The sequence below is a fragment of the Aedes albopictus genome, chromosome 3 (genome assembly GCF_035046485.1).
Source record: "Aedes albopictus strain Foshan chromosome 3, AalbF5, whole genome shotgun sequence".
NCBI lineage: Eukaryota > Metazoa > Arthropoda > Insecta > Diptera > Culicidae > Aedes > Aedes albopictus.
The window spans coordinates 162,413,473-162,429,856 of NC_085138.1; the positions used below are offsets into that span (position 1 = coordinate 162,413,473).

The 16,384-nt window shown below is 40.2% G+C and overlaps 3 protein-coding genes across 4 annotated transcripts in view; 2 read left to right on the top strand and 1 right to left on the bottom strand.

Annotated features, from left to right (window-relative positions):
- Positions 1 to 6,732, top strand: part of LOC109401135 (inactive ubiquitin carboxyl-terminal hydrolase MINDY-4B-like) — a 40,822-nt gene extending 34,090 nt beyond the window's left edge. For both annotated transcript variants that reach the window (XM_062858783.1, XM_062858784.1), the window contains exon 5: positions 5,930 to 6,732. In XM_062858783.1, coding sequence (XP_062714767.1) covers positions 5,930 to 6,355 — 426 coding nt within the window. In that variant the 3' untranslated portion in view covers positions 6,356 to 6,732. The remainder of the gene's footprint in view (positions 1 to 5,929) is intronic.
- Positions 1 to 16,384, top strand: part of LOC134291270 (uncharacterized) — a 210,420-nt gene that overhangs the window by 18,139 nt on the left and 175,897 nt on the right. The window lies entirely within an intron of this gene.
- On the bottom strand, positions 12,817 to 15,636 carry LOC115260023 (uncharacterized). The gene is made up of 3 exons (XM_029860854.2): positions 15,480 to 15,636; positions 13,342 to 13,799; positions 12,817 to 13,285 (listed from the first exon to the last, which is right to left on the bottom strand). Exons 1-3 carry the CDS (start codon positions 15,480 to 15,482, stop codon positions 12,946 to 12,948), a joined length of 801 nt encoding a protein of 266 aa, XP_029716714.2. The 5' UTR covers positions 15,483 to 15,636; the 3' UTR covers positions 12,817 to 12,945.

The window sequence follows — 16,384 nt, forward strand, 5'->3', positions numbered from 1 at the left end:
GTGCACAGTTGAGCTTAGAGTCCTTCCCTGGCACTCGGACGTAGATCAGCCGCCCCTAACATGGGGATCAGACGCTGTTGTGAGCCGCTCCTCCTGGAGAACAGACGCTCAGGTTTGCCGAAGCAAACCTCCCCTTCCCTGTCAGCCTACGACCAAACTTCCCACCGGGGTTGGTTACCCGATCTTTCCTAAGGTTGCTCATAGTTTCCGGCCTGTATCGCGATAAGGTAGGGATAGGAGTTGCTGAGCAGAGGCTAGTGGATCATAATGGGATCTGAATCGCGTAGCATAGAAAAAAATACAAATACAAATTAATGATAAAACGTTCAATACAAAAGTTTCAATTTGAAAAACTAACCCAATAACTAGTATGGGCGTTTACGACTGGTAATTTAATGAAAGGAGCAAATGGCTTCCTCAGTCTAATGTAGGTAAAAATATCGACGTTTTGACCTGGGTATTTGGCGGCCTTTTCCAAGGGTCATAGTACCTACCGTCTATCGTATATGGGGTACTTACAAAAGGAATACTTTATGGGTCGCTTTTCATTTCACCGTGTTTTTTTCAAAACTGTCTTTACCAATGAATTATATAAAATTAAAAAATCAAAAATAACAACACGTATAGGGTGGGGCGGGACAAGATGGGTCACCTAAGGATAGATCACCATAACTTTGTAAACACAAATCGCATTGGTTTGTATTCGTCCGCTACTTTTTAATACACTAGTTAGCTATGCTAAAAGTCGATAAAAAGTTCATGAAATACAAAGTGTGATGTTAAACAAGCAGTTTTAAAAAGTGATCGATTTTGTGCCGTGAAAAAAGTGCGGGGCAAAATGGGTTACCTTTTAAGTAATTCACATTTTCTCAACGAAAAACGTCAAAATATAATATTTGTTTCGCATTCATATATGCTCCATATCCATACTGAGTAAACAAGAGCTACTAGTAAACATTTTATAAATTTATTTGAAATATAAAAAACTTTACGGTTTGAGTGGTCCTAAGGCGACTTGAAAATCGATGTTTTCACTAAAAAAAATATCATAATTTTATATTATAATTTTGAGCATTTATTCCGCTTAATTGAAGTCATTTATGAGATAGTCTTGTAATAAAAAATAAATAACTTTTGAATGCTCCAAAAATACGTTCAAAATAGAAGGTGACCCAAGTTGCCCCGCGGCCGTTTATATGGAGATTATATGGAATGTATCGCATATGAAAAATGGCTAAAAACCATTTTATTTTTTAATTCCAATGAGAGTGAATAATTTTTCAATCAATGCCCCAACCTTTTTTATATTCATGCTGGTCATCTAAAAAAAATACTACCATAAATCAAAACATGAGTAATGCGCCCGAAAATGGCATTGACCCATCTTGCCCCGCCCCACCCTACATGAGAAGCCACGTATACATAAGAGCATTTCTTATGCGAAAACCCAAAAACGATAGACAGTAACGGCCGAAACGTCGGAAATGTAGATAAAAATCGTTCTTGAATCGAAGACTGAGAAATCCATGTGATCTTCACAATTCAATGACAAATTGAGTTCTACAAAACCATTTGAGGTACCTTTCGTTCCGTTTTCAAGAACATAAACAAAACTCAAAGTTCCCGGAGGAACCCCAGTAAAAATTATTGAAAGAATTTCTGGTGGAATCCCAAGAGAAATTCCTGGGGGAATCCCGGGATGGATTCAGGAAGAAAAACCAGGGGAAATATCTGGAATAATCTCGGAAGGAATCCCTAGAAGAATCCGGGGAGAAACCCGTAGATGAATTCCTGGAGAAATTCCGAGAGAGGCTACGGGAAGAAATTTTGCAGAAATTACGGAGGATTTAAGGGAGGCGTTCCTGGATGAATCCCAGGATGAATATCTGGAATAATCTCGGGAGGAATTCCTGCAGAAATCCCGGGAGGAATTCCTTGAGAAATCCAGGGATGAGTTTCTCGAGGAATTTTTAGACGATTTCCTGGAATTCCAAGGGAAATGTCTAGTGTACTCCCTGGAGGAATTCCTGGAGGAATCCCGGTAAAAAACTCAGGATGAATTCCGAGAGGAATCGCGAGAGGATTCTCGGGAGGAATCCCAGAAAGATTCCGGAACGAACCACGGGCAAAATCCCGGCAGATATCCGGGGTGGAATACCTAGAAGAATTCCGGGAAGAATCCCGTGGGGAATCCCGGGAGGAATCAAGGGAGTAATTCCTAGAGGAATATCTGGAATTCCCGGAAGAAATTCCTGGAGGAATCTTGGGAGGAATTCCTGGATGAATCTCGGGAATGGTCCCGGTAAGATACCTGGGATGATTTCCGAGAGGAATCCGGGAGGAATCCCAATAAGATTCCGAAAAGAATCACGGGAATCCCGGCAGATATCCCAAAGGAAGTCTGAGAGCAAACCTTTTACTCGGGATTCCCGAGAGGACTCCCGGATGGAATCAAGGGAGAAATTCCAGGAGGAGTCTGGGAGTAATTCACTGATCTATTCTATTATATTCTCTATTCTAGTGCTTGCACAGTAGGTTGTCCCAAAATTGCACATGGTCAAAAAACTTGGGGGCTCACCCTGCAAATGATAGCTAAGGGTGTTAGAAACAAACTTTTGTATGACGGCAACTTTCAAAAATGACGTTTAGAGGTCGCCCAGGCGAGATTTTTAAATTTCATACAAATATTTTTTTACCGTACAAAAATTGGCAATACCCACTATTTTTATATTTTTTACAGCTTGATATGGATCCAAACTTCTTGGGAAAAATAATTAACGACATGTTTTGCAGGTAACTTTTTGATACTGAATTTTTGAATTTTCTAAAATTTGTCATTTTTTGATATACTTTGCATTTTACCCATCATAAAAAGTATCTGAACCTAATGCTAATTTAAAACAATTTCCATAAAAAGATAGGAAATTTTATGAGGAAAAACTTTGCCGAAGACAGCATGGCTTTTTTTCTATCCGTTTTACAGTTATTCACAATTTACTATTTGATGAAATTTGAATTTTTAGGTATTTTTCTAAAAATCTCACACAAGAACTTCCCAAAAACACATACAAAGTAAAAAATCACATATGCTCAACAAGTTTTTGTCTTGATTGTGTTATGGAATTATGGTGACATCATTATTTGATTTTTATTTTTTGTTATTCAATCCCTTCATATGGAAATTAACTAACAAAGATTTCTTAAAAAGCTAGTTCTCTTGTCAAGCTTCGTACAGCCTATTGATTTTTTAAAGATATTCTCTACAAAATGTTGAGCCATATTTTCGCGTTTATCTTACTTTCCTGTCGATATTCTCAATTATTTTTCTACATGAAAACGTATGAGTCCTGGACCAGTCCTGGGTCCTGGGCTGTTTACCAGGAAACAGTGGCAAAGTGAATAAAGGCGAATACGTTGATCCATGCCAAATTCAAATCGCGATTACGAACATCTTACGTAAGATTACCAATTTTTAGATACTAAGTTCCAATTCAAGACATTCTGAAAAGCAGCCCATGTCTTTTTTTTAACATCTACTGATGTGAACTATCTTATCAACACCGAAAATAGGATACACCGAGGCAAATTGAAACGGGTGGGATGAGATGAACCAGTGAGTTAATGTAAAGTTATCCAAGGTAAGAACAATTTGATTACCATAACGCATACACGGCATACAAAAGACAAGGTAGGCTATTATTGGTAAACAACAGTTTTGGACGTAAACAAGTGACGTCATTTTTATCGTCCTATCTGTTGATCAAAATGATAGGGACTACTAGAACGTTTTATTCATGCCTTTGAACGATTTGAACAACATTATTGAAAAACAAAATCGACATGTTTTGCGGAATGTATCACCTTCTAAATGATATAGAAAATGTGCCGTGCGTTTGAATGTGTCTTATGCTCGTATAAACCATTGTCAGTACATAGGTAACCGTTGTAAATGCCATGGCCTACTGAGGCATCTCAAAATGGTACCTAATGATAAAGTTTCTCGAAGTTCTTGTGTGAGATTTTTAGAAAAATACCTAAAAATTAAAATTTCACCAAATAGTAAATCGTGAATAACTCTAAAACGGATAGAAAAAAAGCTTCGGCAAAGTTTTTCCTCATAACATTTCCTATCTTTTTATGGAAATTGTTTTAAATTAGCATTAGGTTCAGATACTTTTTATGATGGGTAAAATGCAAAGTATATCAAAAAAAGACAAATTTTAGTAAATTCAAAAATTCAGTATCAAAAAGTTACCTGCAAAACATGTCGTTAATTATTTTTCCCATGAAGTTTGGATCCATATCAAGCTGTAGAAAATATAAAAATAGTGGGTATTGCCAATTTTTGTACGGTAAAAAAAAATTGTGTGGAATTTATTACGAAAAATGGCCATTTTTCAAAAATCTCGCCGGGGCGACCTCTAAACGTCATTTTTGAAAGTTGCCGTCATACAAAAGTTTGTTTCTAACACCCTTAGCTATCATTTGCAGGGTGAGCCCCCAAACTTTTCGACCATGTGCAAATTTTGGGACAACCTATTGCACAGCCAGTATTGAAAAGCATCCTAAAAATACCAAAATTTTTTCTGGTATTTTCTTGTCAGTATTAATATTTGCAGCATATCAGAGATGGGGTCTCCAGATAGCCTAGTGGTTAAGGCTATGGATCGCCAATCCAGAGACGGCGAGTTCGATTCCCGTTCCAGTCGGGAAAATTTTCTCGACTCCCTGGGCATAGTGTATCATTGTGCTTGCCTCACAATATACACATTTATGCAATGGCAGGCAAAGAAAGCCCTTCAATTAATAACTGTGGAAGTGCTCAAAGAACACTAAGTTGAAGCGAGGCAGGCCAAGTCCCAGTTGGGACGTTGAGCCATAAAGAAGAAGAAGAAGAAGCATATCAAAGATATTACACAAATATTAAAATGGGCAGACCCACTGTGCAGACTAATGGTTTAGAAGATAATTAAAAAAAAAAAAAGCAATCAGGTTTTCCACTTATAAATAATATGATTGACATGATTGATCTTTTCGAGTTTGATGAGGTAGAAACGGAGACAACCGTACCAATCGTTTCATATAAGGGGAATAAATGTTGTACATAGAATCGTTGGAAGTGGCGTCGCTAAGAAGGTTAATGAACACTCCGTTCTTGCTGGTGGTCGTCCCGGGAGGAATTCACAATCTGCTCTGTTACAAAACTGTGCTTTACCAATATGTTTGTTGGATTCCCAGAACCATTCATTGAATTCTTATGCTAACTTGCATCCCCATACGATCTCGGTTGAGGGATCTCAGGTATCTGATGACATACTCACCCTATGTAAAGACTCGTATGGAAATTTCAAAATAGCCTTAGAATTCCTATGATTTCCATAGGATTTTCACTAAAAAAGCGCCCTGAATGAATCCTTGGATAGTTCTAGGAATCCACGAGTATATGCTAAAGGATAGCTTTGTTTGACCAATTTTAACAATCATTTATTAAATTCAATGAGTTTTTATTTTCAGAATGACTCATTTTTTCTGTACCAATTATTAAGCATACGAAATTTTTGTGAGAGCTTACTTAAATATTAAGAAAAAAAAACAGGATAGATTCAACACATTCAAAACTTGACTTGTATAAGTTTTTCACGACTCTTCTGAAGCAGACTCCACCAGGAGTCATGTTGAAATAGAAGCATGGATTTTTAGAATTTTACGCTAAAGTACTTTACACTACATGTAATAAAATGTATGCTCAAAAGATAAACTTTGAAGTTCCACCAAAATTTTGGATGATTTCTTTGAATTTATTAGATAATTGCTTCTCCACAAAAATGGTTCAAATACCCCTTATGATAGTTTTAAGAAACAAGACAATCCTATGGAAAACTATAATCCCACAATTTTAGTACACTTTCTATTGCTTTTCGCATTGTAGGCCCTACCGCAGTTCGGCATCCTGGGCCGCGGATCGATCGGTTTGCTGATCTGGGAAGGTGAGAACGAAGCCATGCGCTCGGCGTCCCGTCAGCCCGGATCGCGTCTGAAAACACCGGCCACTCCAGTCTGGGTCAGCTGCTGTTGCGGTCACTTTGGGGTGTTGTTCAACTCGAACCGGGAACTGCTACGGAACTATCACGCCGAAAAACGATTCGAGCTGCACTATTACACGCTGGCCGGGTGCTACCTATCGATGACGGTGGACAACCGCCAGCAGGAGGAGGGGGCCGACGACGGTCAGGAGGACGGCGAACGGAAGCAGAACGACATGGTATCGACGCCGCTGGAGCGCTTGATCCACACCAAATGGATGGAGGCTAAGATTACTTATCATGGGCCTCTGCCGGCGTCGTTGAATTTCTAAATTTCTTTTGAAAGGTGTTAATGCTAAAGAAGTCACACCGGAGGTTAATACACGTAGGTAATTTTTGGAAGAACGTTGATCATCATTGGTCAGTTGCGGTCAATTCTGTGATAAACAGGGTTTTAGAGATAAAGTTTGCATCAAATTCCATTACAGATTTTACTACAAATGCTTTTTAGAAACAGGAAAGAGTAACGCCACAAAACAAATATGACAAATGGCACGATAAACATAAGACGCAAAACATTGTACGAGCTTATTAATATTGATGTGATATACGTTAAAAAAGAAGCAATGTATGTCTGTCCGCCTTGATTCACTGGAGAGTACAAAACTTGAATAGTCTCAATAAAGTTTGCAAGTGTTCTAAATATGTACTTCATCTTTTTTGTTGTATATCCGAACGATAATTTGAACTATGCGAAGGGTTATCAGAAATCAGGTATCAGAAGGCCGGCTCCAGAGGCACGTTTTTCCATTTGGGACATTTGTGCCATCACAATACACCTAAGCCTATGTCATCATTTACCTGAGGGAGAATGGGACTAGGGATGGGAATTTGAAAAGGGAAAGGTGTTGAAATTGGAAAGGGTGTCCTAGAAGAGGGACTGAACGCATAAACGCAACGAGAGCTCATAGCCCATACCACAACGGGTTAAATCAGTGCCCTGAAAAGGACACTGTAAAACGTATAAGCGTAAAAAGAGCCTAGAACTCATTGGAGGTGCAGTGTATCAAACAATTGTCCGTACAGCAATTTTTTTGTCAAAATAATTTTTCATTCAAATGATCATAACTTTTTTATACCTCAATCAAAAACGCTAAAAATTTGACCAATCATGAACCATATATGAATGTTCCATTGGTTAAATTTTGAGCGAGATCGAATAAGTTATCTGAAAGTAATAGAACTTTTAGTAAAACTTATAAGATATTTGAACACATTTGTAAAACATTATATGTATCTCAATATGTACTCGATGAAACTTTTTCAATTTTATTCGTGTTACAGCCTAAACCTAAGGCTTTCATATGCAGCTTTGTTTCAGGTTTTTTATTCACTACAAAAAATATGAAAAATTTGCTTATGTAGTTGACGATATTTAAAAAAATTACCATATTTTGCACATATAATCTGCCAAACGTTTTCCACCAATAAAAGTGCATTTTTTTTTTGTAGTGAATATAAAACCTCAAACGAAGCTGCATATGAAAGCCTTAGGTATAAGCTGTAACACAAAAAATATTGAAAAAGTTTCATCGACTACATATTGAGATATGTTTTTAAAATTTGTTCAAAAATCTTATATGTTTAATAAAAGTTCTATAACTTTCAAAAAACTTATTCGATCTCGCTCAAAATTTTACCTATGGAGCTTCAATATATGATTTATGATTAGTCAAAATTTCAGCGTTTTTGATTGACGTTTAAAAACGCTCTGAACATTTGAATGAAAAATTATTTTGACCAAAAAAAATCTGTACGGACAATTGTTTGATACACTGTAGCTTGTGACGTCATGCGACTTTCAACATGACATTGAAAGGCACGTCATCGAAAGCATTCTCAATAATCAAGAAATCACCCAAGCAAAAACTACGTTTGAGCGAGTGTTTTCTTGAAAACCTATACAACTTTGTATGAAAGAGTCACAGTCAAGGTCACAGTGGACATCCCAAATTGGGAGACATGTGAGTTCACATGAATTAGGCATGTTAGCCAGACGAACATCACAGATGTGATAATCAACAATACGTTTCACGCATTTCAGAAAGAAACGAGGTACCAGATAACTGTGGATCTCATTCCTTCTTTATAATAATTTCACGCCATTACCCAATAGAAAACTACGACAGTTCAAAACATGTTTGAATTACTTAAATCCCTTTGGAGAAAAATAGGACAAACCCGCATTTGCTCCTGAAGATTTGAAGTAAGCTGAGCTTTTATACAAAAGACTGGTTTATCCGAAGATATTTGAACTTGTACGATCGGAGTTCTATTCAGGAATACCTCTTGTGGTCCGCAAAGACCGCAGCAGGACAAGCTTCTTTCAAAGCAATAGTTTGTACAGGCATGACTCCATCACGCAAAAGGTGCTTCTGCTGTGTTGAGTCGAAAGTTTGAAAAGTGGTACCAGAGAAGTTCCTATGAGTGTCTCATGGGGGTTTCAGGGGTCTTCAGGGAGTACCAGGAGATCTCAGGGGTGTTTCAAGGGCATCTGAGGGGGTCTCAGGGACCTTCAAATGGTTTCATTGAATTTGAGCGGGGTTCCAGGAGTCTTAGGAGCGTTTCAGGGTATCTCAGAGGCGTTTCACAGGGTCTCAGGGGATTTACAGAGTTCTCTGTGGCGCTTTAAAGAGTCTCAAGTGGTTCCATAGGAGTTTCGGAGGGTCTCAAGGGCACATCAAGGGAGTTCCAGAGGGTATCAAGAGGTAACAGGAGGTCAGCGACGTTTGAAGGGGCCTCAGGCAGGAGCACTTCAGTGGGTTTAAGAGAGTTCCAGGCCTGAGGAGCGTTTCAAGGGACTTCATAGCAGTACTAAAAATGTAATTTTGACGTATCTAAATTCAACCACATCCAGCTCATTTTAGAAGCTCAACCCAGGAATATGGTGTATGAAAAACTTGTGTGGCTAGGCCAGTTCTACAGGAAAATCACGTAAAAACCGCTCTATTTTGAATATTTAAGGTAAATCTCACGGACTACCTTCGAAAAATGAAAACTGATATTCACCATGGATATCATTGGCATTTTCGAAAGTAATCTATCACATTTATCTTAAATATTCGAAAAAGATCGGGTTTCCGAATTTCTTGTAGAACTGGTGTAGCCGCACAAGTTCTTCATATACCATATTCTCAGGTTCAGCTTCTAAAATGAGCTGGATGTGGTTGAATTTAGATATGACGAAATTACATTTTCTGCTTCACTGCTTTAGAGGGTTTCAGGGCATTGAGGGAGATTCCGGGGGTCTCTGAAGCGCTTCAAGGGCTATCAGGGCGTTTTAGGACATCTCGGGGATTTTATGGAATCTCAGGAAGGGTCTGGGAGCTAAAAGGAGTACTTGAAAATTTCAGGGTAGATTCAGGGGTTTTCAAGAGGTACCAGGAGGTCTCAGTGGCGTTTACCTGCTGAAGTTATAAAACACTTAGATAAAAAAAACAGCTTCAGGGGCTTTTCAAAAGGCCCCAGGGGATTTCAGTGAGGAGCCTGTAGGTTTCAGGATCGTTTGAGGGGGTCTCAGGAAGAGGCGTTTCAAGGGGTCTGAGGTCACACTCCATGAGGACTAAGAGAGTTTCTTTGGAGGGGGTCTCTGGGGTGCTGTAGAAGGTTTCAGGGGCATTTTAGGGACTCCCAAGGGATTTCAGGGAGTACCTGGATATCTCCAGAGCATTTTAGGGGGTCTCCGTGGTCCAAGGAAGCCTTAGAGGTTTCTGAGAGTTCCACGGACTTTTCAAGGGGTTACAGAGGCACTTCATACACACTAAGATCAGCTCGGTATTTTTCCCATCTATTTACTGAGTTCTCAACAGCAGATTTAACTCGGTACGCTCGGTTATCCCTTTTGCTGAATACTCTGTAAATAAATAAACGAGCTCTGCAAATGAACTGTCAAATATTACAGATGCATGGTAAATATCGTTACTGGTGAACGATAAATATGATTACCGAGTGTACCGAGTTAAATCTGCTGTTGGGAACTCAGTAAAAAGTTGGAATAAATACTAAATTCAGTGAAAAAACTTCTGAGCTGGAGAATCAGAATCTTAGTGTGTAGCACCCCTGAGATGCATCGAAACACTCATGAAGCCTCCATAAGAAGTGCACCTGAAATGTCATGAAACGCCCTTGAAAGCTTTCGGAACGTCCGTAAAACGTTCCTGAAACCCCCAGAAGCTCTTTAAAATGCCTCGGAAACGCCTCGGAAATATCTTGAAACGCCCCTGAAATCTATTTCAACCCGCCTGAATTGCCCTTAAAACCCCTTAAATGTCCCTGAATCCTCCGTAATTCTGTGGAAATGCCCTTGAGATCCTCGTGATCCCATTGAAAAGCAAACGAAACTCGCCGGAACGCCCTTCAAAGACTTTCTCCTGAAACGCCCAAGGAGCTCCTTGGAACTCCCCTATTTTTGGGCTCTCTAGGAACTTCCTGGAAACCCTTTTGGCCCCATCATAAATTCCCAAGAGCAAGACCTGTTTGCGCGAAATAAGTTTAATCATCAACAAAATTCCGTCTTTTTACGCCATTTTTTTATGCATCCAATGTTCCAATGCATCGGTCTTCTACTCAGCGATTGCCTGACACAGCAGCTTTTGGGCTGCTTCGCAGTGGTTGAGGTTTAACTGCATCACCTGCACTGTGACTTGTCAGCTGAGACACTTTGAATAAAAAAAAAATCAATCAGTGCAGCCTGGTCTTCGCCTCCATATCGCCTACAAAGCTTGCTCCTGTGAAGGCCTTCATAGTCCCATGACTCGAGTCCCGGTTCAAGATACTCGATGAAAATATCCGGTGGCTCATGTGTGTCCTACGGACATACCGACCATCTTGCCTTGAGCTTCCCTATCTTAACGAACTTGTTAGCGTCCATCACAGGTAGCTGAACTATGGTCGCCTGTATCTTTGCTGGAATTTACCGCAGCCGAACAGCTGCGCATAGTTGCCGCATTGCCGTGACAAGCTCTTTCGTGTCAGTGATTCGAATCAGTCGAATTCCGTGTTGACAGCCTGCACTTCAACACCCTCACCAAGGACCTCTTCCGCCAAACGGCGCCCTTATGGGTTTTGTCACGCGTGAGCTCGAAGATCATTTTGCCTGTACGAGTACGTCGCATACTGCATTCTCCGAGATACGTCAGCTTACCGCCTTCAAGGTCTCTGAGAACTTGTACTTGTTCTGTCTTGATGGCGAGGGAGCCGCCTCTTCTCGCTTTGTACCTGATTTTCTGCATCTCCTAGGCTTAGCGTGTCTAAGCTCCTATTCATCCTTCTCCATTATCTTTTTTCTCTTATTGACCACAAGGGGTGTCCAGGGGGCGTCCTCCTCCTGACCCGCTCTAACCTGTGGTAGCTGAAGACCTACACATGATCACAACCCTCTGCTGCCTCAGATCCGGGATGGGCCGGCCGTATCAAGCCCACCCTTCCCAGCTTTCCGGGTCGTCTGCGCGGAGTCCAACTTGCTGGAATAGCAGCCATTCTCTTTAGGGTTTAGCAACCTCCTGGCCTTGCGAGCGCCACCTGGTAGCTGCTCCCCTGATGGCAGCCTTGCACGCTTCTGTGAATGTTTATTGTAAGCAATCGCGTCTGACGTACTCTTTGGGCAAGACTTCGGCACCTTCAGAGTCACGGGTTCTGCCGCTGCCATATTTAGTTGGCATACGTTTTCCATGGTCCTGCTTCTTCTTCTTCTTCTTCTTCTTGGCGTAACGTCCTCACTGGACAAAGCCTGCTTCTCAGCTTAGTGTTCAATGAGCACTTCCACAGTTTTTAACTGAGAGCTTCCTCTGCCAATGACCATTTTGCATGTGTATATCGTGTGGCAGGCACGAAGATACTCTATGCCCAAGGATGTCAAGGAAATTTCCTTTACGAAAAGATCCTGGACCGACCGGGAATCGAACCCGTCACCCTCAGCATGGTCATGCTGAATACCCGTGCGTTTACCGCCTCGGCTATATGGGCCCTTGGTCCTGCTTGGTCATCGTGAATTTACGAAGTTTTAGCAAGTTTTGCTTGAGATTGCAGGGCTCTTGATGAAATACATGCATAAAGCACTCACATACCTTTTATAATGAACCTTGATCTAGCGCATACCTGAGTATGTTTGACAGACTTGAATGATGATGATTGTTCAAAAAAAAAAAAGAAACCTCCGGCAAGGGAACACGTCACGCGAGTGGAGTGAACCTCAGATTTCGGATTAAGGACGATTCGAAGGAGTACAGAGTTCGCGGGACGAAACCCTATAGAGGTCTTTGTTATAATTTGAATACAAAGACGCAAAGCCAATGATGGAGACAAGCTGCTGCGCTTTAAGACACAAATTACTGTGCCCTCCAGCAGGATCTGATCCTGCTAGCTCGCCTGCTCCATTTCACCAGAATGCCAGTAAGTGTTTAGAAACGTTAAGGAAACGATGATGCGATCAGCTTGTACACAGCACACCACTTATATATCTGCGTCTGAACAAGTTCATGCAGATATCGGAGTATTTAGGAAACGGTTGCTTGTCTGTCAGAGGTTCACGTTGGTGCGTGGGTTGCCGTTTGGTGAGCATAAAGTGATGGATCGTGGGATAAAATTACTGTGAAGATTACGCGCAGCAGTTCGCAGGTTGTCGATTAGTGGGCTCAACATGACACATTCTGGGGATATCGGAGTGCTAGAAAATGGAGGTACACGGTGTAGTGAATAAGCATGTGATATTCTGTAACTAACGTACAGCAAGAAATGGTAAAAGTGATGGCATTTATTTTGAGAAATCCAAATCATATCACACGCTTCCATACTTTGGAATGGTCTCAAAAGTACAACACAAATAAATAAACGATCAGTCACACATAATTCGAACAATACTACCTTACATTTCAATCTTAACGTCAGATTCTTCGATCGAATACATCATCATCTCGTCCGTAAATTCATTTCGTTTTTCCGATCGCCGGCGACACCTCCGCACTTTAATGTTCTGCTTTCCCGGAAACTCCATATCATCGTGTCTGGCTTTGACGTGTCCTGAAAAGTTGGAAACCTTCCATGTGCCCGGTTTATCCCGCCGAATGATTACCGCTGTAGGGCACTCCGTGTCGCAGAACGGACAAACCACCCGAGCCATATCTCCTAAATAGTCGCGTCTGATCTCCACCTGGATCAGTTGAAGTCTGTCAAAAAACGGTTTTTCTAGTTCGTGATTTTCTCGCCTGAAATGATGGAAAAATGAGGTATGTTCCGGAACTCGTGTTCAGTTTCGTATTACCTGAAATCATAATAGTTGAATATTTTGTTCTTAACTTCATCAACGATTTCATCCGCATTCGGAACCAACTCCGGGACGCTATAAATTTTCTCCGTGGGCACCGGAATTTCCAAATTACTACTTTCATCGTACGATTCTTCACCCTCCGGCTCCTGGACAAAATGCTGAAATCCAAGCTCCTTGACCTTGGCGGCAATCATCTTTAGCACACATCGTTCACCGGCCATGAAGTGAAAGTCCTGAATACTACCCTGATAGCCACCCAGCATGTCGGCAACTTCCGCATCGGATTTGTTCAGCAACTTTGGCAACCGACGAATGTCCGATTCGATGTAGTCGATCGTTGTGTTGTCCAAGTAGACAAGCCCGGAGTGGATGAATTTGGTGTGCTCGAGAGCCATTTGAACTGTGGTGGAAATAGGGCCGACCTCTTTGGAAAGTGCTTCCCAGAAGTGTTCCTAGAAGGGTGGAGTAATTTCGAATAAGAAGAGGTTATCTACAGCTAAATGTGATGTTCTTTATACTCGTATTCTTACAGAAAAGCAGTGTCAAAGGTCACTCATAAATCATAAGTATAAGAATTCATTCATCAAAAAATCAATCTAGATGCGCCTTCAGGAATTGTATTATTTTTTTCAGAAAATCTTAAAAAAAAAATCTTTTAGAAGTTCCTTCAGTTGAAAATATTTACAAAAATTGATCTAGAACTTGAGCTGGATTGACCGCCCATGGATGCTTCTCCAGTATCACCAGACCAGCTACACTTACACAAGGAATCAATGAGATATCTTCCGGGGACTAGTTGGCATATTCAGTGTGTGAGCGTTCTTCCCTTTAAGGCGACAATGGCGCCTGCCATGTTAGGTTGCAGGTCAATGTAGGGAAGGGGAAGGGAAATGAAAATTGCAATCGTTGGTACCCACATCAGACCGAATATACCTCTGCGTCTGCATAAGATAATGCGGATGTCGGAGTGTTGGTGGGAAATGTTGGGCAAAGTGCTCACACATTGGTGCGTGGATGCCAGGTGTAACCGGTACACCCGCAGACTTTAGGACCTAAACTCATGAACAGTTTGGATGACCTGGGACATCCCGACTGATCTGATATTGTCTATTAACCTTTCAGAAGACTTACTGAACATGATAGATTACAAATCTTAGCTTTGTATAATGAAAGAAACCATTATCCCCACAGACTTTAGGATCTACTTCTACACTCAAGAACAGTTAGGATGACCTAGGATATCCTGCCTGTTCTAATAACCTCTATAAACCTTTCAGAAGACTTACTGGACATGATACATTACAAATCGTAGCTTTGTATAATGAAAGAAGTTACCGTTACACGCATAGACTTAAGAATAGTTTGGATGACCTAGAATATCCAGAAAAAATATTCTTCATAATATTCTACCGTTTTTATGCTATAGACCACCCAAACTACAGAAAAACGTAGAAAAAACTCCATAATGACACTTGGAAAAAATCCGGCATCAAAGGGTTAAATGAGTTTTGAAATTTGTAGAAAATTGATTGCATACCTATTTTTGTGTTAAATTTAAAAAATTTCCCAATCGATGTATTTAGCAACTGTGAAAGACATCTTCAAACTTCCATTCCATCGTAGTATCGCACATGTAACGAACATTCCAACCAATATTCACAAAAAACACTTTTCTGCATAAGCGTTAATGCCCATTTTGATGACTAAATCAGGTTTAGCGATGTCCTTAGAGTTCAAAAGAAGTAGCAAAATCCGATTTATTAATCAAAAGGTGCATTAACGAGGAGAAAGTGATTTTTTGGAACTAATCACATATTTTCCGATCAAATTGCATACTTTTGTGCACATGAAAGTTTCAATGTCGTTGCCTGATGAAATCCATAGTCGTACTTATTTTCTAGCATTTCTTTTGAAAATATCGGAAACTGTTGAAAAATTGAACGCCAAAACCGCTGAAAAGTGATCAATTTCACCCGAAATCACGGTACCTTGCTTTGAAATCCGATCCATACAGCGATATTTTGCACCACAAATCAATAAAACGATCGTCCCGAATCGTTGACCATTTAACACTGAACTACATCACCGAAACCATTACCCATGACATAAAACGTTGATAAACTTGAACTTACCATTGTAGACAACACAATTTGCCTAAATTAACTTTAAAACTCTATGTTTTTCATTCAGAAAACAAGCAAACCTCCATCCACTTTGAAAAACTAGCGTAGCATTCTGACTTCAAAACTCATGTGTTTACAAACAAAAATTTGCAACTGTCAAAATGCTACACGATGAATGAAAACCTGAGAGAGAGGAGACAGCTCACTGACAGCCACGATGTTTACATTTCTTCTTCTTACTTCTTTTTACAATTTTGTGCGCCGCACATTGGTTTGAAAATATATTGTTGGTCAAAAATGATTTGCATATTGAGTTCGCTGCGACAAAGCATGGAAAATAAATGGATTATTTGCGCTGATTGAGGTAAACTGACCATCATTATTTTAACATATGCGATCACAACAAACGGAGCCAAATTTTAATAAAATCTTTTGGATATTTGGCCACTACGCACCACCAATGTGCAATTTTAGCTCGGTTTTCGGTGACAGTTTGTGACAGGTCCTCCTTGACATTAGGTAGCACGCAATCGAAGCCAGCTGTCTCCTCTCTCTCAGATGAAAACTAGTGATTCCGATGATGGTTCAAACCTCCATTTATTTTCAGGAACGCATTGGAGCGAAGAGAAAAAACGAAGAGGGCTGTTCTATGAAAATACACACTATCCAAGAAAGCGTGAGTTTTTGTATTTCTTCTGAAAAATCTAAACAGCTTAGTTTACTTAACATTAACTTTCATTCTTCTAATTTCAAAGTAACTTTAAAACTGTTTATTAAATAAATACCCATTGGTTGTATGCAAGATTTTTCAGAATTGTATGCAATATTGCATCGAACTTCTAACTAGATTTCGCATCAAGTTTGTTGTGTTGTCACCGGTAAAAACGTAAACAAATTTCCCGTCATCAAAACAT